The 25,141-nt window shown below is 48.9% G+C and overlaps 2 protein-coding genes across 3 annotated transcripts; one reads left to right on the top strand and one right to left on the bottom strand.

Moving 5' to 3' along the window:
* Positions 1-1,412: 1,412 nt before the first annotated feature.
* On the bottom strand, positions 1,413-12,140 carry LOC134969614 (cytochrome c oxidase subunit 4 isoform 1, mitochondrial). Of its 2 annotated transcripts, XM_063945684.1 has the most exons (6): positions 12,057-12,140; positions 9,639-9,712; positions 9,360-9,386; positions 7,956-8,120; positions 4,390-4,521; positions 1,413-1,686 (listed from the first exon to the last, which is right to left on the bottom strand). In XM_063945684.1, the coding sequence occupies exons 2-6, from the start codon at positions 9,709-9,711 to the stop codon at positions 1,550-1,552; spliced, it is 534 nt and encodes a 177-aa protein (XP_063801754.1). In that variant the 5' UTR covers position 9,712; positions 12,057-12,140; the 3' UTR covers positions 1,413-1,549. The 2 variants fall into 2 exon arrangements, with proteins under 2 accessions (XP_063801754.1, XP_063801755.1); XM_063945685.1 differs by lacking the exon at positions 9,360-9,386.
* Positions 12,141-12,220: 80 nt separating this feature from the next.
* On the top strand, positions 12,221-24,666 carry EMC8 (ER membrane protein complex subunit 8). The gene is made up of 6 exons (XM_063945686.1): positions 12,221-12,378; positions 13,953-14,162; positions 20,869-20,945; positions 21,192-21,261; positions 22,374-22,468; positions 23,599-24,666. The coding sequence occupies exons 2-6, from the start codon at positions 13,956-13,958 to the stop codon at positions 23,756-23,758; spliced, it is 609 nt and encodes a 202-aa protein (XP_063801756.1). The 5' UTR covers positions 12,221-12,378; positions 13,953-13,955; the 3' UTR covers positions 23,759-24,666.
* The last annotated feature ends 475 nt before the right edge of the window (positions 24,667-25,141 follow it).

Genomic DNA, 25,141 nt, shown 5'->3' with positions numbered 1-25,141 from the left:
AAATGCTATCAGTATCTCCCTGGCTGTGATCGCCTCTGCCTGATTGACAGGCAGAGGCGGTCGCGGGGCATGGCAACGGCGTTAGAAAGCCGTTGGCGGGGTACGGTTTGGACAACGGAGGGCGTGGTCGGACCGTTGGACAGGCAGAGGCGGTCACTGGGCGGGGGGGGGGGGGGGGGGGGGACGGAACAGCGGCGTTTGGCCGCCATTTCGTGGGCGTGGTCCGGCCAATGCAGGCGTGGCCGGCCCGTGCGGGGGGGCGGGCCGCAGCGTCTGCGTGACGTCACACGCAGCATCTGAGGGCGGGGGGCGACGAGTAGCTCCCGGACAGCACTCTAAAGCTGCGCTGGCAGGGAGCTACTCCTAAAGTGCAAAAGCATCGCCGCTGTGCAATGCTTTTGCACTTCTGCGGAGGGGGCCGGCACTGACATACGGGGCGGGATAGCCCTGTGCTGGGCGTCCCCCTGCATATCTATGGTCATGATTGTAGCCCTGCAAATTTTTCAGGGCTACGATCAACTCGGAATCACCCCCCCAGGTGTAGTACAAAATGCTCAGATAATGTATTGGCTTACAAAAGGTGCGTAAGGAAGGGGTTAACATATGTAAGAAAAGGCACAGACCAGCAAACATGGTGATACCGAGTGCAGGTCCTCTCTTGGTGGGGGGGAATGTCTGTCTTTTTTTCTCTAAATTAACCCCTTCTTTGCACACACCTCTTGTACGCCAATTAACTGAGCAACTTGCATTTTATATATTACTGTTTATAGGGGTAGGGGCTGGGTGGCCGGCAGTGGGAATCCCGGCGGTCAGTATACCGACCCCGGCCACAGAATGCCGGCGAAAGGGGGCGAGCGCAACGAAGCCCCTTGCGGGCTTGGTGGCTCGCTATGCTTGCCTCAGGGTGTATTCCCACCCACGTGTGGGAATAGTCCGTTAGTCAGCATGATGACTGTAGCGCTTTTGATCACTCAGGATCCCGGCGTCGGCATGGTGACTGCCGGGATCCAGAGCGACGGTCACATGACCAGATCCCATTTAGAGAGACATGTATGGGATTCAATAGCTGGAGGGAATGCTGGTCCTTGTGGTGCCATATTAGAGGATATTGAGGTTCCTCCTGGTGGCTTAGTTCTGAGTTTAGAATGTATGTTCCCGCGCGGGGCACATATTGTTTAGAGTTAGCAGAGACGTCTTGACGTGGCAGGTGGCTTATCATATATGTGCGAATGTGTGTGTCTTTTCTTGTCTAGAACCACGTGTAAGACATAGGAGGCTGAGCTGGAAGGGCTGATACACTTAGTTATTACCCCTTATAGAGCAATTCTCTCCAGATTTAAACACAAATGCACCACAATATTTTATATATGTTTTCATCATGAGCAACACATTCAACTCACGACAAAGGAGAATTCAAGTAAACCAGCACTTTATTGGTAAGATGGTGAGGGCGGAAACATTCCAGTAATTAAGCAATGAGGTATTGTTGTGAATGGACCATTAAGGAGGTTCTTGTCTGCAGAACTGGAGTGAAACGGTGGCGGACATCTTATTTCTTCCACTGGTTGTTCTCAAAGTCCCACTTGGATGAGAGTCCTTCAATGGGCCCGGCTCTCATGTCCAGCATCCTCTTGGTCTGCATGGCCACCCAATCGTTAGATAGAGTGTGGGGGATTTCTCCGAACACTGTAAACAAGATGGACGCTTATTAGTCAGTGTCTAAAGGTCGATGAACGGGGGATGTAGTCATGTGGTCGACAGTTAAAAGGTCAACACTATAATGTTGAATGTCACAATGTCGAAAGGGTTACAGTGTTGACCGTAGAAAGTTTACAGTTAGGCTTAAAACAGAGTGTTGACATTATGTACCAGTCAACATTGAGGTTGTCAACGTTTTGTTAGTGTCAACATTTTGCAAGGCAGAACTGTGGTTGTCGACATTTTGAATGTTGACATTAGGTATGTGCTGTGACTGTCAAAAAACAAACAAACCTTGATGAATGGGGCAGTACAGAAAATGGCCATAGGAGCATATGACCAGAACTTACAGCTTAATTGTATTGTCTGTTCCTGACTATGGGGGTCATTCAGAGTTGATCGTAGCTGTGCTAAATTTAGCACGGCTACGATCATTCACACTGACAAGTGGGGAGACGCCCAGCACAGGGCTAGTCCGCCCCGCATGTCAGTCCGGCCCCCCCTCGCAGATGCCTTTGCACTTCAAGAGTAGCTCCCGGCCCGCACAGCTTTAACGTGCTGGCCGGGAGCTACTCATCACTCCCCGGCCCGCAGCGGCTGCGTGTGACGTCACGCAGCCGCTGCGGCCCGCTCCCCGTTCGGTTCGGCCACACCTGCGTTGGCCGGACCAAATCCACGAAATGGCAGCCAAACGCCGCCGTTCCACCCCCTCCCGCCCAGCGATCGCCTCTGCCTGTCATTCAGGCAGAGGCGATTGCATCCCTGCTACGACCTTCGGCCGTCTGGCATTCGCCGGCGCACTACGGCCCTGTTCGCTCTGCTGCATTAAAACGCAGCGAGCGGACGGGTCAGAATGACCCCTATGCTCAGCTATTTCTCAGGTCATCTGTAACTGCCCTTTACTAATCCCTGCTACTGAGCCAGCCCAACACCCTCATATGTGCATCCTGCCCTGGGGCCCGCAGCGGTATATGGAACTGGCTGCCTGTCCGTGACATCTGACAGCAGCACTTAGAACAGAAGTGTGCAGAGTATATGGCAGTGGACATTCAGGACAGAACTACACGCTCCTCTGCTGTCCGGTTCTTTTACAGGTCAGGGGGAAAGAGAAGGGGAACAAGGCAGTGGGGCTGATTGAATGGATGAAGCTGCCATTATGTCTACAGTCCTTTAATAAGGCTAGGTACAGGATACATCCAGGGAGTCGTTTTGCGACATTGGTGTTGCCCATAGCAACCAAAATCTTTTGTAGATGTAAAAGGAAATGTTAAAAACCTCTCTGCTTCAGCTTCCATAAATGTCCCAAAATAGTCTAAATTTCCCATACAATTCTAAAATCCTGCAGATAAAACACAATGTAGGCTGACAATGGGTCCTAACCATTAATCACCGATGGGTTAAGTCAGGCATTCCCAACCACGGTGCTCAAGGCACACTAAAGGGCCCTACTCACTGGCCGACCCGCCGCCGAGCTGCCCGACGGCGGATACGGCCGACGAGCGACCCGGCGGCGGGGGGGCAGTGACGGGGGGAGTGAAGTTTCTTCACTCCCCCCGTCACGCGGCTGCATTGAAGTGCAGGCAAATATGGACGAGATCGTCCATATTGGCCTGCATGCACAGCCGACGGGAGACCAGCGATGAACGAGCGCGGGGCCGCGCATCGTTCATCGCTGGAGTCTCCACACTGAAAGATATGAACGAGTTCTCGTTCATTTATGAACGAGATCGTTCATATCTTTAAAAAAATCGGCCAGTGTGTAGGGCCTATAACAGTGCCGGTTTTAGTGATATCCAGGCTTCAGCACAGGTGACTTAATTAGTAGCTCAGTTATTTTGATTTAACCATCTGTGCTGCAGCCTGGATATCACTAAAACCTGCACTGTTGGTGTGCCTTGAGGACCGCGGCTGGGAACGCCCGGGTTAAGTGGTTGATAAAAAACAAGGAACGGAAAAGTGGTGGAGCGCAAACAGGTAAGTAAAGGAGCAAGACAGATGACACAAAAGGGGGACACGTAGGAGGGGTCTCCGCATTGGATTACCTTGTATGAGGGCAGAGAACCAAGCAACGGCCTGGCACTACGCATGAAGTATCTGTATACTGCCATGGGTGGCCACTTGGGGAAAACTGCATAGTAATGAGTCCCAATATATATGAGCCATATATGAGAAAAGACCGCTGCTCGGGATCCTGGCGGTCACCATGTCAACGCCGGTATCAAGCGCGATCAAACGCCCGACAGTCAGCATGTGACTCACTGGGATTATTCCCACCGGTGGGTGTACACGACACTCAGAGTGGAAATAGAACCTGTGGCGAGCACAGAGGCTCTGGTGCGCTCCTCTCCCCGCAAGTCTGCGTTCGTGATCCCGGGGTCGGCACGCTGACCTCCGGGATCCCCACCGCCGGTCCCACAGCCCCAACCCATGAGAAAACACATAAACCACTACCAGTAACCCACCTAGAGATATGTACTTGGTATGTACATTGCAGCTCATAGAACAGAGGCTGTGATGGCAGGAGGAAAGGAATAGGGGAAGGGCTAGACGATAGGACCGATGTAAGGTTATCAAATCCGCACAGGAGGGAAAGCCTTGCAGATGAAAGTTATAAATTAGGCGGGTGTTGCAGCATATCCCAGGTGTGTGGCAGTGCCACAGAAGGGGCAAGTGAGGCGTCTCCCAGCTTACCGTATTTTCTCTGCCACATGAAAATGAAGGCAGTGAAACCGATGAAGAGCAATGTGCCGCCAAGAACAGTCTTCCATTCATTTGATCCCTTGTTCATGTCAGCATAGGTCTCGTGGAATTTGATGTAGTACACTATGGAGACAGAACAACGTTAGGACACATCACACACACTTCAGTATAGAGAGAGTAATGCTCTGCAGGCTGCCATTCATAAAGAAGCATAAACCACGTGGCCACCTACAGACTGTGTGTGAAGATACCTACTAAGGGTATTCGCGTAACCTGTATAATGATCCTCTGATATACTCTGGTGATGTTATTATAAAACCGGCATGCCAAACTCACAATCTATCTATCTATACACACATATAAACAGTCCTGGCCGGGCGTAGTGGGTGGGAGGACAAGAATGAGCAGCACTCTCAGTATGCAGCTGCGGCGTGTGTAAGATGGTGCCGGACATTAGGAGGTGCCTGTGCACATCAGGCACACACCGCGCACACGCCTAGAAGTATAATAATTCAATGTGAAAATTGGGTGGCCTGTAGCTCCCAGTACCCTGCCTGACATGTAAGGACCACTACTGTGCAGCAGAACAACACAGTCCTGTACATGCAGCATGAGACGACAGCCACTGCCACCCTAAGGCACCCTGCACTGCTGGCTAACACTACATACACACAGCAGCTCCTGCCACCACCCACTGTACGCTACCTACAGGAAGGCAGCAACTCGGAACGCAGCGCCAGGCTTCCGGCATGTACTCAGCACACACTGCCCCCATGTATCGGTTTAAGAGAGCCACGTCCGGCTCTGCCTGCTGGGCACTCAGCGGCCAGCTGTGCAAATGCGCCAGGAAAGCTGTAATGGTCGCCGTATGGGTGCCGGTGGGTGGTGAGAACAGTGGAGCAACTTCACTGTGGGCGGACAGAAGCGGAATGCCGGGGACGCAGTTCCGCCCCAAGTGTTAAACTCCTGTCAACGGGGCTGCAACTGAACCCTTGCCCGCGGGCACAAAGGAATGCGGTAGGGGCCGCATGCGACACGCGAGTTTGACAATGTGTTATAAAACAACATTTCCACTCTTAGAAGGGATGTGTATTAAATTTATACCCTACATGAGGATCAGATACATGTCTGCATTTTTATGCTGCTCCCATGTGCTTGTGGTGCTGGAAATACTGGAGACTGTGGTTAGCTGGGTAATTCTGACAATTATTATTATACTTTATATAAATATATGGTGCCATAAGTGACTGGAGGAGAATAGGGGGAGACCATGAAAAGTGACTTGCTATACAGGACATTGCAGAACATGAACAAGGTTTATAAAAATTGCTGCATCAGCAGTCACAGTAGCCATATAATCAGCAGGGCGGCCAAACCCAAAGGCTTGGTTCAGGTTACCTGTTACATAGATACAGCAGTGTGTGCGGTCACAGCGGGTTACACAGATACAGCAGTGTGTGCGGTCACAGCGGGTTACACAGATACAGCAGTGTGTGCGGTCACAGCGGGTTACACAGATACAGCAGTGTGTGCGGTCACAGCGGGTTACACAGATACAGCAGTGTGTGCGGTCACAGTGGGTTACAGATACAGCAGTGTGTGCGGTCAACAGTTGGTTAGACAGATACAGCAGTGTGTGCTGTCACAGCGGGTTACACAGATACAGCAGTGTGTGCTGTCAACAGTGGGTTACACAGATACAGCAGTGTGTGCTGTCACAGCGGGTTACACAGATACAGCAGTGTGTGCGGTCACAGTGGGTTACACAGATACAGCAGTGTGTGCGGTCACAGTGGGTTACACAGATACAGCAGGTGTGTGCGGTCACAGTGGGTTACACAGATACAGCAGTGTGTGCTGTCAACAGTGGGTTACACAGATACAGCAGTGTGTGCGGTCAACAGTGGGTTACACAGATACAGCAGGTGTGTGCGGTCACAGTGGGTTACACAGATACAGCAGTGTGTGCTGTCAACAGTGGGTTACACAGATACAGCAGTGTGTGCGGTCACAGTGGGTTACACAGATACAGCAGTGTGTGCGGTCACAGTGGGTTACACAGATACAGCAGTGTGTGCTGTCAACAGTGGGTTACACAGATACAGCAGTGTGTTACACAGATACAGCAGTGTGTGCGGTCACAGTATGTTACACAGATACAGCAGTGTGTGCGGTCAACAGTGGGTTACGCAGATACAGCAGTGTGTGCGGTCAACAGCGGGTTACACAGATACAGCAGTGTGTGTGGTCAACAGTGGGTTACACAGATACAGCAGTGTGTGCGGTCAACACCGGGTTACACAGATACAGCAGTGTGTGCGGTCACAGCGGGTTACACAGATACAGCAGTGTGTGCGGTCACAGTGGGTTACACAGATACAGCAGTGTGTGCGGTCAACAGTGGGTTACGCAGATACAGCAGTGTGTGCGGTCAACAGTGGGTTACACAGATACAGCAGGTGTGTGCGGTCACAGTGGGTTACACAGATACAGCAGTGTGTGCGGTCACAGTGGTTACACAGATACAGCAGTGTGTGCGGTCACAGTATGTTACACAGATACAGCAGTGTGTGCGGTCACAGTGTGTTAGGCTGGGTACACACTTGCTGATGTGCACCCGATATATATTGTCCGAACCGGCAGATCGGACAATGTATCGTATACATCGGCAAGTGTGTATACCCGATATCGTTAATGATGCACGCTCTCGCACGTCGTTAACGAGGTACAATATCATTCGTTTTCAACTTGAAATCTAAAGATATTGTAGAAAACGGCAGGCACCTGGACGAGACATACACAATATCGTTCAGTGTGTATAAACGATATTGTTTGCGAGGGGATCTTGTGCGATGTCACTGATATCGGCAAGTGTGTACCCAGCCTTACACAGATACAGCAGGTGTGTGCGGTCACAGTGTGTTACACAAATACAGCAATGTGCAGTCACACACAGAAGAGTCCAGGATTATCGTCAGCTCCGAGACGACCAAAGACAACAAATCTAGTACAGACCAACAGATTTTCATGCTCACAGTGGGGAGTATAATGCAATAAGCCCCTTTGTAAAGTGATCTGTATCCTACGTAGTCTTTGCACTCTGCCAAGTGTGTCATAACCTGAATGTCTATAATGCATAAAGCAGAAGCACAGAAGTGTTCAACCCTGAACCTTTACACATTATATTCCGGACTATTCCCATATAGACACACCATAACTATACATAAGACTTCACTGCAAAAAATAAATATACCTGCAGATCCTAAACTAGTAAATAAGGTGTTAATGTCTGGACTATTGGGCTAACACGTGCAGCGTAGACTGTGGTTGGATAGCAAAATCCACCAGGACCTTCCAACTGACTAACAACCGCCCTCCCGTGGCCCTTTTAGAACCACCACAGGTTGTAATGCACTGGGACCCTGGCTGGAAAGCCATGCTGGGAATTGTAGTTAAACAGTAATGAACTGAAATCCATACAAAGCTTTGACAGTGAGGGTGAAGGCTGTATGCAAAGCACAGGATATGTCAGGTGTGATGTATAAAGGGCTACTTACAATCCACCTTCTCATTAGCGCTGAGAGATGCCCATGCTCCTTTCTCCTTCTCTTTCAGTGACTTCTGCTCCGGTGACAGGTGGTCTACATAGGAAACTTCCGGGAGAGGGACGGCGCGATGGTCGTTGTACTTGGGAAGGGTGTATTCAGGAATTGCAATACTCCCTTCAAAGAAAGCAGATATATATATTTTTTTTTTTAATGATTAAAGAGCTTTATTGAGTAAACCAGCATCACCCAAGACATGAACAGACAGTGAGAGGATGTAGCATTAAGGCCAGCAGTCAGTAACAGGAGTGTGCATCCTGTGTGCTCCAGTAGTGAATGTTCTATTTAATAATATATAGATCCTAGAACTGTAAGTTACATAACAGTTTACTATGAAACGCAATACTTCACTGAGGCGCCCTCTAACCAATATTCCACCGTAACACAGAGTAATGAGCCCTACACACTGGGCGAGAATAAGAAATGAACGATCTCGTTCATTAATGAATGAGATACCGTTCATATCTTTCAGTGTGTAGCGATGAATGATGTGCGGCCCCGCGCTCGTTCATCGCTGGTGCCCCGTCACTTGTGCATGCAGGCCAATATGGACGATCTCGTCCATATTGGCCTGCACTTCTATGGAACCGTGTGACAGGGGGAGGGAAGGAATTTCATACACCCCCCCACGGGTCACCAGTCGGCTGTATCCGCTGTCGGGCAGCTCGGCGGCGGATCGCGCAATGGGTAGGGCCCATAAGACCCTCATCTGTATACCACAGGGTTATGAGGTGCCGCCATGCAACTCCCATTTATTTATGAGTATATGAGAGAGCGTTTCACCATACATTACTGCTCTACGTCAGCAGCTGATCTGCTCACACCTGGTACATGGGGTACAAGATGTACATGAAAGCATCACCCTATGACGTATAATTATGGAGGCATGGGGGTGTTACATTCCACTATATCCCAGCATCAGATCTTCGGGGTTCACTTACACTGAAAATGCCTCATTGGTTATATGACATTATCCAGTAATCTCTTGCTCAAAACTAGCCACAAACACACATTTATTTATTTATTTTAAAGCTGGGACTATATTTAGAGAGTGACGTGTTTGGGGTAAAAGAAGTACAAATCAATATGCTGAACGTATAATGTTCTTTAAATCACATTGTTGGAAGGGGTGGCGGAATCAATAGGTCGACAGATGAAAAGGTCGAAATAACAATGGTTGACAAGTTTTTTTTTTCGCTAATTTTTTTTCAACTTTTTCAGCATTTACCTTCCACGTGGAGTGCGATTGGGAAGGTGGCGAGTGAAGTGAGCCTGTGATGGTACATGTTTCCGTTAAGTTGGATTAGATATGGTTAAATATACAAAATGAGAGAGACAAAAAAAAATTGTCGTTACCCCATTGTCTGTATGCTCCAGTGTCCCCTAGTGGATGAAGGAGAAAAAAATAGTGTCAACCATTTCCATGTCAACCTTTGGTTGTTTCGACCTTTTAATCCTGTCGGCCTAATGCATGTAGAACATATACGGAGTCGACCTATTCATTGTCGAACTTTTAATCCACACCTGTTAGAAGGGAACCTCTTCCCCTCAGCCCCTAACAACCTGTCTGCTGCCTAATCCTCAGCCTCAGAATGATGTGGCTAGTACAGTAACAGTTTCCAAACAGGTACTAACCGTGTCCTTGGAGACAGGCGGAGGTGGTGAGAGCCCTCCTCCCAAGCAGGTTAAGCACTCGTGGAGCCAACATTCTAAAATGACAAAACATACAGTTTATAACGGTTATGAGACCACAATACAGCATTGCATCATCGCGGCACCTTACAGATGTCACCAGCCTAACCGGGGTTATTTATTTCAAAGGAGAGGTGACCTCATCCCAGATTCTGGTGCTCGAGACTGATCAACATCATTGAAGAATCAGGGAACAGACACAGCTCGTTCCAGTGCACAATAGTCTCTCCTACACATCCCCTGTCCTCACTGCACTTTACTGATGTCAGGACCATAGACGTGCCGCTAGAGAGGTAGAGGGCAAGTCACATAGCATGCTTCCCTGGGAGCATCTTCTGGGGACACTGGTTAAACTTTGTAAACAAGCACCCCTATCCAAGGGATCTGCTCCAAGCCAACCACAGATGCTTTCTAGTCAGCAGACCGCTCACTAAACTAAATGTGATCACAGGTTGGGATAGATATGCCAGCGGTCAAAAAACCGACCACGGCATCCCGGTATTGACAATCCCGGCCGGGGAAGGTAAGTATAGGACATTCTGCCATGCCTCCACTATTGTTCTCTGTTATAGGACATTCTGCCATGCCCCCACTATTGTTCTCTGTTATTGGACATTCTGCCATGCCCCCCCACTATTGTTCTCTGTTATAGGACATTCTGCCATGCCCCCCCACTATTGTTCTCTGTTATAGGACATTCTGCCATGCCCCCCCCCACTATTGTTCTCTGTTATAGGACATTCTGCCATGCCCCCCCACTATTGTTCTCTGTTATAGGACATTCTGCCATGCCCCCCCACTATTGTTCTCTGTTATAGGACATTCTGCCATGCCCCCCCACTATTGTTCTCTGTTATAGGACATTCTGCCATGCCCCCCCACTATTGTTCTCTGTTATAGGACATTCTGCCATGCCCCCCCCCACTATTGTTCTCTGTTATAGGACATTCTGCCATGCCCCCACTATTATTCTGTTATATTCCCCCTGTACTCACCATTGTCCTCTGTTGTAGAACATTCCGCCATGTCCCCACTATTGTTCTGTTATAGGCCATTCCGCCACGTCCCCGCTACTGTCCACTGTTCTATGACATTCCGCCATGTCCCGCTACCGTCCTCTGTTCTGTGACATTCCGCCATGTTCCGCTACCGTCCTCTGCTCTGTGACATTCCACCATGTCCCGCTACCGTCCTCTACTCTGTGACCTTCCACCATGTTCCGCTACCGTCCTCTACACTAACATTCCACCATGTCCCGCTACAGTCCTCTACTCTGTGATATTCCGCCATCTCCCGCTACCGTCCTCTGTTCTGTGACATTCCGCCATGTTCCGCTACCGTCCTCTAGTCTGTGACATTCTGCCATCTCCCGCTACCGTCCTCTACTGTGACATTCCGCCATGTCCCGCTACCGTCCTCTAGTCTGTGACATTCTGCCATCTCCCGCTACCGTCCTCTACTGTGACATTCCGCCATGTCCCACTACCGTCCTCTAGTCTGTGACATTCTGCCATCTCCCGCTACCGTCCTCTACTGTGACATTCCGCCATGTCCCGCTACCGTCCTCTAGTCTGTGACATTCTGCCATCTCCCGCTACCGTCCTCTGTTCTGTGACATTCCGCCATGTCTCGCTACCGTCCTCTGCTCTGTGACATTCCGCCATGTTCCGCTACCGTCCTCTAGTCTGTGACATTCCGCCATCTCCCGCTACCGTCCTCTAGTCTGTGACATTCCGCCATCTCCCGCTACCGTCCTCTGTTCTGTGACATTCCGCCATGTCCCGCTACCGTCCTCTGTTCTGTGACATTCCACCATGTCCCGCTACCGTCCTCTAGTCTGTGACATTCCGCTACTGTCCTCTGCTCTGTAACCTCCTGCTAGCGTCCTCTGTTCTGTGACATTCCGCCATGTCCCGCTATCATCCTCTGCTCTGACATTCCACCATGTCCCGCTATCATCCTCTGCTCTGACATTCCACCATGAGATGACATAGAGCGGACGTGGCCGGTGGCTCCATGCGCAGGAAGGCGGTGGGACAGGTATGGACATATATATCACTTATTACCATTTACTCCCATGTCGCCGCTGTGTATGGCGCAGTACAAGAGATATGTATCACCCATATCAGACATGGCTGCGTATGTGCTGCATAGGCTGTTTGTGAATGGGTCAGGATCCTCTACAGTACTGCAGCTGAGGACACCCTGGGACTTGTAGTCCCACGCCCTGATGACATGATGCAGGATATAAATGCAAGGTGAGGGGGTGCAGGGTGTCATATACATAGAGCAGTGCTGAGTATGACCCACACCCCCTCATTCCTCATAAAACCGTCCCAACACCCCGGAGCCCGCACTCACCTCACCCAGTCACCGCCTGCCAAGAACAGAGAGGACACCGGAACTGACAAGAGGAAGGAGGAGGAGGAAAGACCGGCCGGTGGCGCGCTGCATGCCGGGACAGCCAGGAGGACCATGCGTAAGATCACCATGTATAGGCCGATCCATCTGCCCGAGTCCAAGATGGCCGACCGGGACTCACTCCGCACCACGTGACCAGGCCGGGTCCTTTTACGGCCTGAGCTCGTTTGCGACCGCCGGCTGTTCGCTTTACGGCAGTGCCCGACTACTCGCGGTGACAGACGGCTCATACCCGGGAGACCCCATCGTGTCAGACCGAGAGGTGAGCGTGCGGGCGCTGTCACCGGGTGAGGCGGGCGACACTGGCATCTAGTGACCCTCCTATCACCCCACTGGCCACCACAGGGGTCATTCATGCGTCTGTATGAGTCCTACTGGAGGAAAGACTCATTGCTCCCCAACATTAGCCAGCTGTCTGCTTCTGGCTTTATCCGGGACTATGCTCCCTGTGCGTCCCTCGACATTAGCCAGCTGTGTGCTCCTGACCTTAGCCAACGCTGAGCCGGTCGGGTCCCCAACATTAGCCTGTCAGCTGTTCCCAATTTTACTTTGCGCCCCTTTTTGTTCCCAACATTAGCCTGTCAGCTGTTCTCCATGTTATATGGGACTATGTTCCCTGTCCGTTCCCCCAATATCAGCCACCTGTGTGTTCCTGACATTATCCAGAGCTGAGCTTATCTGTGGTCCCCAACATTAGCCAGTCAGCTGTTCCTGACATCACTAGTACCAGGGCGGGACTGCGGGGGCTGGAGTCCCGGGCCCTTCTAGTGCGGGCCCACCCCTGGCTCCTACCACCAATACTTGGAGAGCTGCACAACAAAAGTGGGCTGATGCGCTGAGAGGACTTAAAACAAGCCTTCCCTGCACATCAGCTCTCTTTGAATGGGGGGGGGTTGCTTTGGCGACGCTGAGGATCCTGGCGGTTGGCATACAGACTGCGGGATCCCAGTAGCAGAATGCCGGCTGGGGGGAGGCGAGTGCATCGTTGCCCCTTGCAGGCTCGGTGGGGAGCTGTGCTCACCACAGGTTCTATTCCCACTCTATGGGTGTCGTGGACACCCACGAGCGGGGAATAGTCCCTGCTAATCGGCATGCCGACTGTCGGGGCTTTGTGATGTAGCCGTCGGTATTGTGACAGCCGGTCACATAACTACATCCCCTTTGGATTATTCCTGCAGGTCTGCAATGCTCCACCTATATGTAACGTCATGATGTGTAGTGGTGTGGCAGAAACTTTTTTTTTGTATTGTGAGGGGCCGGGCCCTATCCATTTTGTCAGTCGCAGGACCCACAATTTCTGATGGCAGCCCTGCCTAGTACTTTGCACCCCTTTTTGTTCCCAACATTAGCCTGTTGTCTGTTCTCGATGTTATATGGGACTGTGCCTAGTCTGTTTCCCAATATCAGCCACCTGTGTGTTCCTGACATTATCCAGCGCTGAGCTTACCTGGTTCCCTACATTAGCCAATCAGCTGTTCCAGACATTTGCCTAGTACTTTGCACCCCTTTTTGTTCCCAACATTATCTGGGACTTTACGCCCTTCCTGTTCTCCAACATTAGCCAGCTGTGTGTTCTTGACATTAGCACTGAGCCTCTTATTTGCTCACCAATATTAGCCAGCCATCTATTCCCAACAGTATTCCGAGGCTGTGCATCCTGTCTGTTCCCCAACATTAGCCAGCTGTTTATTCTTGTAACTTGTTCACCTATTTATTTTCTCCTTATTGCTCTGCATAGCTATCTATATAGTGTTACACATTTTTTTTGTCCCTGTAATCTGAGCTGTGATTTGTGTAAATGTTGATACATTTATTGTTGTAACTTTTATATTACAGAAAATGCCCTCCTTTAAGTTAACGACACAAGCGTACTGCAAAATGACGCTCCACAGTGCCAAGCACCCGGCCTGCGCGGTGAACGGCATCTTGGTGGCAGAAAGACAAAAGCGCAAAGAAAGTCACTCTCAAGTCCTGTTTGTGGACTGTGTCCCACTCTTCCATGGTGCTATAGCTCTGTCCCCAGTGCTGGAGGTAGCACTAACCCTGGTAAGGCATAGCCCCTGCGGTTTGCTGTAATACATTGTACTCATGTCTCTTCTAAATTCAGCTCCATCTGACAACCCAACCTCCCTCCAAGGACAGATTTAGACTTTTCTTTAGGGGGGGTTACGGTTTAATCTTGACTCCTCCCTCTACAGTCCCAACTCCTCCCATCTGCAATCCTAACTCCTCCTCCTCTCAATTCGGACTGAACTTTTTGAGTGAGACCGAGAGAGAGCTTTGTGATTGTTCTATGTACATGTGACTGTGCTATGGGGTAATTGTATTTATTAGCCCTAGTACCCATACACCAGCAAGTGAGGGGCAAATGCTCTGTAACCCTTGCTCTTCTGGCTCCTCTGTGCTGCTCTGGTATAAGCTGCAGCACATCGTTCTGTCTCAGGCTCTCCCTGGAGAGCTCTCTTCTGCTCAAAAGTGGGCGTGTCTATAACTGTGTTAGGGGGGCGGTCGCCCCCTTGCCCCCCCCCTACTTCCCTAAATCCGTCCCTGCCTCCCTCCCTACTCCCTCTCTTCCAGCTCAGCAAGTTGTATTTAAACCTTGGGCCCCATCATCTGTTATAGCTGTAAAGTAGATTGTTCAGGAAAGCTCCCTTTTCTGTCTGTTCGTTATGTACTGTATGCTATGGTGTACTTTTTTAAATCTGTTATTACGCGGTGATTTATCGGATCTGCAAAACAGTGATCCTCCAATGAGAACAAGTTATTTCTCTAACGTCCTAGTGGATGCTGGGGACTCCGTCAGGACCATGGGGAATAGCGGCTCCGCAGGAGACAGGGCACAAAAGCAAGCTTTTAGGATCACATGGTGTGTACTGGCTCCTCCCCCTATGACCCTCCTCCAAGCCTCAGTTAGGTTTTTGTGCCCGGCCGAGAAGGGTGCAATCTAGGTGGCTCTCTTAAAGAGTTACTTAGAAAAAGTTTTTAGGTTCTTTATTTTCAGTAAGTCCTGCTGGCAACAGGCTCACTGCATCGAGGGACTTAGGGGAGAGATTTTCAACTCACCTGCGTGCAGGATGGATTGGATTCTTAGGCTACTGGACATAGCTCCAGAGGGAGTCGGAACACAGGGCTCTCCCTGGGGTTCGTCCCGGAGCCGCGCCGCCGACCCCCCTTGCAGACGCTGAAGATGAAGAGGTCCGGAACCAGGCGGCAGAAGACTCTCAGTCTTCATCAGGTAGCGCACAGCACTGCAGCTGTGCGCCATTGTTGTCAGCACACTTCACACAGCAGTCACGGAGGGTGCAGGGCGCTGGGGGGTGGCGCCCTGGGCAGCAATGTATAATACCTGTATGGCGAAAAATACATCACATATAGCCCTTGAGGCTATATGGATGTATTTAACCCCTGCCAGATATCTAAAACTCCGGAGAAGAAGCCCGCCGAAAAGGGGGCGGGGCCTATTCTCCTCAGCACACAGCGCCATTTTCCCTCACAGAAAGGCTGGTGGGAAGGCTCCCATGCTCTCCCCTGCACTGCACTACAGAAACAGGGTTAAAACAGAGAGGGGGGGCACTGATTTGGCGATATGTATATATATTAAAATGCTATAAGGGAGGAACACTTATATAAAGGTTGTCCCTGGATAATTATAGCGTTTTGGTGTGTGCTGGCAAACTCTCCCTCTGTCTCCCCAAAGGGCTAGTGGGTCCTGTCCTCTATCAGAGCATTCCCTATGTGTGTGCTGTATGTCGGTACGTGTGTGTCGACATGTATGAGGAAAATATTGGTGAGGAGGCGGAGCAAATTGCCTGTAATGGTGATGTCACTCTCTAGGGAGTCGACACCGGAATGGATGGCTTATTTATGGAAATTACGTGACAATGTCAACACGCTGCAAGCCGGTTGACGACATGAGAGGGCCGGCGAACAAATTAGTATCTGTCCAGGCGTCTCAAACACCGTCAGGGGCTGTAAAATGCCCATTTACCTCAGTCGGTCGACACAGACCCAGACACGGACACTGATTTCAGTGTCGACGGTGAAGAAACAAACGTATTTTCTTTTAGGGCCACACGTTAAGGGCAATGAAGGAGGTGTTACATATTTCTGATACTCCAAGTACCACAAAAAAGGGTATTATGTGTGAGGTGAAAAAACTACCTTTAGTTTTTCCTGAATCAGATAAATTAAATGAAGTGTGTGATGATGCGTGGGTTTCCCCCGATAGAAAATTATTGGCGGTATACCCTTTCCCGCCAGAAGTTAAGGCGCGGTGGGAAACACCCCTCAGGGTGGATAAGGCGCTCACACGCTTATCAGAACAAGTGGCGGTACCATCTACGGATAGGGCCGTACTTAAGGAGCCAGCTGATAGGAGGCTGAAAAATATCCTAAAAAGTATACACACACATGCTGGTGTTATACTGCGACCAGCGATCGCCTCAGCCTGGATGTGCAGAGCTGAGGTGGCTTGGTCGGATTCCCTGACTAAAAATATTGATACCTTTGACAGGGACAGTATTTTATTGACTATAGAGCATTTAAAGGATGCATTTCTATATATGCGAGATGCGCAGAGGGATATTTGCACTCTGGCATCAAGAGTAAATGCGATGTCCATATCTGCAAGAAGATGTTTATGGACACGACAGTGGTCAGGTGATGCAGATTCCAAACGGCACAAAGATGTATTGCCGTATAAAGGGGAGGAGTTATTTGGGGTCGGTCCATGGGACCTGGTGGCCAGGGCAACTGCTGGAAAATCCACCGTTTTTTACCCTAAGTCACATCTCTGCAGAAAAAGACACCGTCTTTTCAGCCTCAGTCCTTTCGTCCCTATAAGAGTCATATCTGCCCAGGGATAGAGGAAAGGGAAGAAGACTGCAGCAGGCAGCCCATTCCCAGGAACAGAAGCCCTCCACCGCTTCTACCAAGTTCTCAGCATGACGCTGGGACCGTACAGGACCCCTGGATCCTACAAGTAGTATCCAAGGGGTACAGATTGGAATGTCGAGAGGTTTCCCCCCTCGCAGGTTCCTGTAGTCTGCTGTACCAATGTCTCCCTCCGACAGGGAGGCAGTATTGAAAACAATTCACAAGCTGTATTCCCAGCAGGTGATAATAAATTTACCCCTCCGACAACAAGGAAAGGGGTATTACTCCACACTATATGGTGGTACTGAAGGCTAGGTGAGACCTATTCTAAATCTGAAAAATTTGAACACTTACAAGGGTTCAAATCCAGATGGAGTCACTCAGAGCAGTGATAGCAAAGAACAAGGGGACTATATGGTGTCCCGGGACATCAGGGATGCTTACCTCCATGTCCCAAAATTTGCCTTTTCTCACCAAGGGTACCTCAGGTTCGTGGTACAGAACTGTCACTATCAGTTTCAAGACGATGCCGTTGGATTGTCCAAGGCACCCCGGGTCCTTACCAAGGTAATGACCGAAAGGAGGATTCGTCTTCAAAGAAAATGGACGCCCTCCTGATAAGAACAAGGTCCAGAGAACAGTTGGAGGTCGGAGTAGCACTATCTCAAGTAGTTCTACGACAGCACGGGTGGATTCTAAATATTCCAAAACCGCAGTTGTTCCGACGACACGTCTGCTGGTCCTAGGGATGATTCTGGACACAGTCCAGGAAAAGGTGTTTCTCCCAGAGGAGAAAGCCAGGGAGTTATCCGAGCTAATCGGGATCCTCCTAAAACCAGGAAAAGTGTCAGTGCATCATTGCACAAGAGTCCTGGTAAAAATGGTGGCTTATTACGAAGCGCTTCCATTCGGCAGATTTCACGCAAGAACTCTTCAGTGGGATCTGCTGGACAAATGGTCCGGATCGCATCTTCAGATGCATCAGCGGATAACCCTATATCCAAGGACAAGGGTGTCTCTCCTGTGGTGATTACAGAGTGCTCATCTTCTAGAAGGCCGCAGATTCGGCATTCAGGATTGGATGCTCGTGACCACGGAGGCCAGCCTGAGAGGCTGGGGAGCAGTCACACAAGGAGTGTGATCAAGTCTGGAGAATTCTCTCCACATAAATATACTGGAGCTAAGAGCAAATTTATAATGCTCTAAGCTTAGCAAGACCTCTGCTTCAAGGTCAGCCGGTATTGATCCAGTGGGATAACATCACGGCAGTCGCCCACGTAAACAGAAAGGGCGGCACAAGAAGCAGGAGGGCAGTGGCAAAACTGCAAGGATTTTTCGCTAGGCGGAAAATCATGTGATAGCACTGTCAGCAGTGTTCATTCCGGGAGTGGACGACTGGGAAGCAGACTTCCTCAGCAGGCACGACCTCCACCCGGGAGAGTGGGAACTTCATCGGGAAGTTTTCCGCATGATTGTGAACCGTTGGGAAAGACCAAAGGTGGACATGATGGCGTCCCGCCCGAACAAAAAAATGGGACAGGTATTGCGCCAGGTCACGAGACCTTCAGGCGATAGCTGTGGACGTCCTGGTAACACCGTGGGTGTAACAGTCGGTGTATGTGTTCCCTTCTCTGCTTCTCATAACCAAGGTATTGAGAATTATAAGACCTAGAGGAGTAAGAACTATACTCGTGGCTCCGGATTGGCCAAGAGGGACTTGGTAACCGGAACTTCAAGAGATGCTCACAGAGGACTAATGGCCTCGGGAGCTAAGAAGGGATTTGCTTTCAGCAAGTACCATGTCTGTTCCAAGAGGAACCGTGGCATCGGCCTTTAAGAAAGGACCTGCTCCAGCAGGGACCTTGTCTGTTCCAAGACTTACCGCGACTGCGTTTGACGGCATGGCGGTTTGAACGCCGGATCCTAAGGGAAAAGGCATTCCGGAAGAGGTCATACCTACCCTGGTCAAAGCCAGGAAGGAGGTGACCGCACAACGTTATCACCACATGTGGTAAAAATATGTTGCGTGGGTGAGGCCAGGAGGGCCCCACGAAAAAATTTCAACTAGGTCGATTTCTGCACTTCCTGCAAACAGGAGTGTCTATGAGCCTCAAATTGGGGTCCATTAAGGTTCAAGTTTCGGCCCTGTAGATTTTCTTCCAGAAAGAATTGGCTTCGGTTCCTGAAGTCCAGACGTTTGTCAAGGGAGTATTGCATATACAGCCCCTTTTGTGCCTCCAGTGGCACCGTGGGATCTCAACGTAGTGTTGGGATTCCTAAAATCATATTGGTTTGAACCACTCAAATCTGTGGATTTGAAATATCTCACATGGAAAGTGACCATGCTGTTGGCCCTGGCCTCGGCCAGGCGATTGTCAAAATTGGCGGCTTTGTCTTACAAAAGCCCATATTTGATTTTCCATTCGGACAGGGCAGAACTGCGGACTCGTCCCCAGTTTCTTCCTAAGGTGGTGTCAGCGTTTCACCTGAAACAACCTATTGTGGTGCCTGCGGCTACTAGGGACTTGGAGGACTCCAAGTTGCTAGACGTCGTCAGGGCCCTGAAAATATATATATATATAATTCCGGGACGGCTGGAGTCAGAAAGTCTGACTTGCTGTTTATATTGTAGGCACCCAAAAAGCTGGGTGCTCCTGCTTCTAAGCAGACTATTGCTCGTTGGATTTGTAGTACAATTCAGCTTGCACATTCTGTGGCAGGCCTGCCACAGCCAAAATCTGTAAATGCCCATTCCACAAGGAAGGTGGGCTCATCTTGGGCGGCTGCCCGAGTGGTCTCGGCTTTACAACTTTGCCGAGCAGCTACTTGGTCAGGGGCAAACACGTTTGCTAAATTCTACAAATTTGATACCCTGGCTGAGGAGGACCTGGAGTTCTCTCATTCGGTGCTGCAGAGTCATCCGCACTCTCCCGCCCGTTTGGGAGCTTTGGTATAATCCCCATGGTCCTGACGGAGTCCCCAGCATCCACTAGGACGTTAGAGAAAATAAGATTTTACTTACCGATAAATCTATTTCTCATAGTCCGTAGTGGATGCTGGGCGCCCATCCCAAGTGCGGATTGTCTGCATTACTTGTACATAGTTATTGTTACAAAAAAATCGGGTTATTATTGTTGTGAGCCATCTTTTTTAGAGGCTACTTCATTGTTATCATACTGTTAACTGGGTTCAAATCACAAGTTGTACGGTGTGATTGGTGTGGCTGGTATGAGTCTTACCCGGGATTCAAGATCCTTCCTTATTGTGTACGCTCGTCCGGGCACAGTACCTAACTGAGGCTTGGAGGAGGGTCATAGGGGGAGGAGCCAGTACACACCATGTGATCCTAAAAGCTTGCTTTTGTGCCCTGTCTCCTGCGGAGCCGCTATTCCCCATGGTCCTGACGGAGTCCCCAGCATCCACTACGGACTATGAGAAATAGATTTATCGGTAAGTAAAATCTTATTTTTTTGCCATTTACAGAGCTACTTTACTGTAATATATTGGTCTTAAAATAGACAATTTAGGTGACCGTATCCTAGGGCCTATGCTTATTTGTAATGTTTTGTTATCCTAGTGTTCATTCTAGCATCCTGCACCTTTTCAAGTCCTGTGTAGTTCCTCTTTCCTGCCTGGGGTGTTGCTCTCTGCTCTGGTGCTTCTCAGCACACACAGGTCTGTATCACAGCACTGAGTAACAGATCAGAGTGTGCTGAGAAGCACCAGAGTAGAGAGTGACACCCCAGGCAGGAAAGAGGAACTGCACGGATTTTAAAAGGCGCAGGGTGCTAGAATGAACACTATTATCCTGAGATCAGACCTATCGGGGGCGGGGGGAGGAAATATTTGAAACTTATTTCATACTCCCTGTTTCTAGATTGACACTTGGTGTAAAGAAAACAGTTATATAATCGCTGGATACTATCAAGCCAATGAGCGCCTGAAGGACAACAGGTTAGTCTTGCCTATTTTTATTCCCTGCCGTGGTCTGAGATTTCCGTATGTATTGCAGGGAGGTGACGTCTATGCTGTGTCACTGAAGAATAATAGTTTGCGATGTTACATTCAATCGATGGGACATCTTTTGGGCTCATACACAGCTCATACTCTGTCACGGCACACGTAGTGTCTGCCCATTTGGCGCTCCGTGTTTTTCTTTTTTTTTTATTTGTTGCGAAAATAACTGAATTTGTGCTTTAGTCCCAACCAGGTCGCTGAGAGAATCGCATCCCGGATTGCAGAGGGATATAGTGACGCAGCTCTAATAATGGTATTAAAATCCTGTTTCTCATTTGAATGGAAAGATGTAGAACCAGGCTTAGGTCCCAGTGGGACTCTGCCATGTCGGGTAATAGGGGGAATTCAATTGTTTTCACGGCAGCTGTCCGTTCCAGGCACCCGACGGACCGATTCAATTGTTGCTCCGTTCGTACGCAAACAGCTGCTGGCTCCGGCATTTCAGCTCTCAGTCCCCCACAGGTGGCGAGCTGAAATGAGGGAAAAGTCGACTGTTTGGGCGTGCCCATTAGTTTAGCCGGGTTTAACCGCTTTATTCTGCTAAACCCAGTATGTTTGGGTGCGACGGTAGAGAGAAAAAATAAATTTTGAATATCGCTCCCAGATCTTCCATCCCTTTAGACGGGAAATCGGGCACGAAAAAAACAATTGAAATGCCCTCAATGGGCACGATTTAATTTGATGATGGTTGATTAGTGCCGGGAATTGGCTCCTGGGGCTATTCAATACAGCGCAGTGGTATGTCGGAGAATGCCTGTTCTCCTGGACTAAACTGTGTGTTTTTTGTTGGGAGGACCGGCATTCTCCAACTTAAGTACCCGGCGCAACGCTGTTTCTGCCGCGCTAAGGACATAATTCAGCATGACACTGGCACTTTTGTCGAATTCCTGCTTGTACCCCTCCGAGGGTGCAAGAAGAAATCCCGTTGTTGGGTGTCACAGGGCTCTGTATTGAATAGCCCTGGGAGCTAATTCCCGGCGCTATTCAACTGTCATCGAATTGAATCGTGCCCAATGTGTATGGTGGCACAGACCGGTATAGGGCATCATATGATAACACAGACCAGTGTAGGGCATATGACTCTGAAGCGTATTGTACCATGTGACTGAGTTCAGTTACCCCTGTTGCCTTCCAGTCTGAGGCCATGTTATCACTTTGCCCTGATGAGAATAGGGGTTGTCCCATATCTGGGCTAAGGATGGCTTGACAACTCTTGACGTTGTCCCAGATGGATAATGTTCACTTAACCATACATTCTCTGAAATGCACCAGTGCGTTTGTATTTCCTTTAGAAGTAATGTTACAGAATAGTAGTTTTATTTCACAAAGTTTCCGTATAATGTGCCCTGGATGTCTCCCTGACAGGTGGACAACTCTAAGTTCTCAGTGGATTGTGTAATTCCTTCAATTCATGTGTACGAGCACCATGACAATAAGTGGAAAGGCAAAGATCCGCACGAGTGAGTATTAACCGCAGCATCGCTTAATGACCTGACACAAGTTGGGCGGAGCTACAATTAATAGGAAATGCGAATATAATGTTTACATTTAAATTAACTTCAATTTGTAGTTCTGTGGGGTGATTCAATTGTTTTGGGTGTCGATAAGTAATGGGCGCCTGACGGAGCAATTACATTGTTGTGGCGAATGGGTGCAACTGCATTACTTATCACGCTTGGCGTGCCCTAATGCACCGGGTTTAGCCGCGTAAATCCCTTAAACCCGTCTTTTCATTTGATTTCTGCTCGCCACCTCTGGAGGCTGCAGGCAGAAATCATGCAGTCTTACCAGAACAGCCGAACAATTGAATAATTGCTGTCGAGTGTCCACTGCTAACGAAAGAGAAACACACAATTGAATCGTTGCCCTGGTTCATTATATCTGTAAAGAGCTATTGGCACAAAAGAACATTGGTGAAATTTTTTTCTAGCCTATCTAGTTGTGAGCTTGAGATTGTGTGCGTGTGTGTGTGTGTGTGTGTGTGTCTGGAGTTGATAAGCTTGTAGTTGGATCTCTCTGATGCTCCCTCCTGGCTACAATACAATTGGTCAGATAGCTGGAGCGATTAACTGGTTTAGATTGTTGGCTGAATATTATAGCCGATAATTCAAATGTGTTCAAATCATCCGATTAAAACTGGCACCTCATGCAGCAGTGAAATGTAACACACAATCGTGCAGACTGTGTGAAAGCCTTACGGCCCTGCGCAGTGATTGCAACACATTATTTAAATAATCTGTTGGTGAGAGACTCTGGTCTCGTGGTCATTTACAGTCAATGGACTGAAAACTGGCATCTTGATGATGTCACAGGAAGTTTCTCCTTGTACAGCGATCCCGTTCCTGCCAGTTCATTAATGACTGGACTGACAACGTGTCTTTTGAATTGCACAATTAAATGTAGCCCCCTGTAAATGGGCTCAAAAGTGGGGCAACGCCATGTTGAGTGCTGGGAGCTGCTGATTGGATAGATATTAAGGTCACTTGATTGGCCCTGTCACTCAGCCTATGAAATGCTGTCATCTTGACAGTGATCCCATTATTTTTTGCTGCTTTTTATTGTGATTTTGACACCACCTTAATATTTCCAGGGACGTCTTTGAAGACTGGCCAGAAGCTCAGAGGATTTCTGCTTCTCTCTTAGACAGCCGATCTTATGAGACCCTTGTGGATTTTGACAGCCACCTTGATGACCTCCGAAATGACTGGGCCAACTCTGAAATCAATAAATCCATTATCCATCTATGCTAAGGCTACATGGATCTCTGCGGCGCCCAAGCTATGCAAGATGACCTCTGTATGTGGTAACGGTTAAGTAAGGAACATTTTGCGCTGGATGCAGTCTTGGCAAGGTGTTCGGGGACGTGCTAGCTAGCTTCCATACAGTTGGAGCATCCTTTCGCTGGAACTCACCCGTGTACTGCCTCTCCGTGTCCTACAGAATGGGGAACAGCCTGAAGAATTCTGCAGAGGTTGCTGGGCAGATTTATCCGTTTTTGTATAATTGTCAGAGGATAATTTCTAATGACATCTCGAGTTGTTTTATTTTATTTTTTACCAGATGGCATCTAAACAAAGTTGTATGAACAGATGACTTAATATAATCTTTAATAGGTGATGTTGCAGTGTAATTTTTATCTGTTTGTAAATGAGAATTTTAAGAATAATTAATTGTATGTCTTTGGCCAGGCTGGAACTAATGAGGTTGTAGTATTTGATTGTTCTGGCCACTACACTTAAAATCGGAATCTTCTTCCAGTTTTTTTCTTTTGAGATTTTACACGACGTGGCTACATCCCAAGGACAAAACACCTAGAAGTGGCGGCTGTGTTTTTGTTGCTGCCTACAAGTAGATATTGTTGTATACTAGATATCATTTATTATTATTTTTTTTTTTTCATTCTATGAACCGGATGTCGCCGTTTTTGCATGTATTTGGATAGAAGACGCGGCACTCGGTACAGTGCATCGCTCAACCGCCTTCTCCAGTGTGTTTTCTTGCTGTCATTATTTTCACTTCTTTGCTGCGTAAGGCTTGGAGAGGTACATTGTCTTACACTCACATCAGGCCGTTTTTCTTTTTGTCCTAGAAATAAAAACTAAACCTTCGCTATTTCCCTCCTCTGCGAGGATAATATGTGGTGGTCTTCATTGTAAAAGTGTTTGTTGTTGTGTGTTTTTGTTTTTTTGTTTTTTTTTTTCTTTTCTCTTCTTTTCTTTTCTTTCCTGAGTGGTCTTACATTTGCTGTTTGGGATAGTCTACCTGTGTCTCTGAATATTGGCATTCTGTAAATGATATATGTCTGGCCAGAGTTGAATGGATTTCTCTGCTGCTCTTATTTCCTGGGTGGTTTTCTGATATTATGTTCCGTTTGGAGCTTGTGAGGACACGCCCATAGAGAATCAGACATTGCTTAGAATCATTGTGCTGTTTACCTACATCACTCTGGACCAGGGGTAAGTCAAAGTTTCTGTGTCTGTTGTGGCCAAACCCTGTCCCCGGGGAACTATAACCGTTCATGGTTCCAGATCTCCTAGCTCATACCTAGCCAACCTGTGTCTCTCCAGCTGTTGCCCCAGTTCTACCATTCCCTAATGGCAAAACTGTGGAAGGGATTGCTGGGATTTGTAGTT

The sequence above is a fragment of the Pseudophryne corroboree genome, chromosome 11 (assembly GCF_028390025.1).
Source record: "Pseudophryne corroboree isolate aPseCor3 chromosome 11, aPseCor3.hap2, whole genome shotgun sequence".
NCBI lineage: Eukaryota > Metazoa > Chordata > Amphibia > Anura > Myobatrachidae > Pseudophryne > Pseudophryne corroboree.
The sequence above is the reverse complement of the archived record's forward strand: the minus strand, read 5'-3'. Positions and strand labels throughout refer to the sequence as shown.

Bases quoted from the DNA above. Each gene is read 5' to 3' on its own strand.
- LOC134969614 (XM_063945684.1), bottom strand. From the start codon at position 9,711: ATGTTGGCTCCACGAGTGCTTAACCTGCTTGGGAGGAGGGCTCTCACC. The intron at 8,121-9,359 runs GTAACGACAATT...CTTTCTTTGAAG, and splicing joins TGGAGCATACAGACAATGGG to GGAGTATTGCAATTCCTGAA. The intron at 1,687-4,389 runs GTAAGCTGGGAG...TCTTGTTTACAG, and splicing joins CATGTGGCAGAGAAAATACG to TGTTCGGAGAAATCCCCCAC.
- EMC8 (XM_063945686.1), top strand. From the start codon at position 13,956: ATGCCCTCCTTTAAGTTAACGACACAAGCGTACTGCAAAATGACGCTC. The intron at 20,946-21,191 runs GTTAGTCTTGCC...TTTGTGCTTTAG, and splicing joins GAGCGCCTGAAGGACAACAG to TCCCAACCAGGTCGCTGAGA. The intron at 21,262-22,373 runs GTATTAAAATCC...TCTCCCTGACAG, and splicing joins GTGACGCAGCTCTAATAATG to GTGGACAACTCTAAGTTCTC.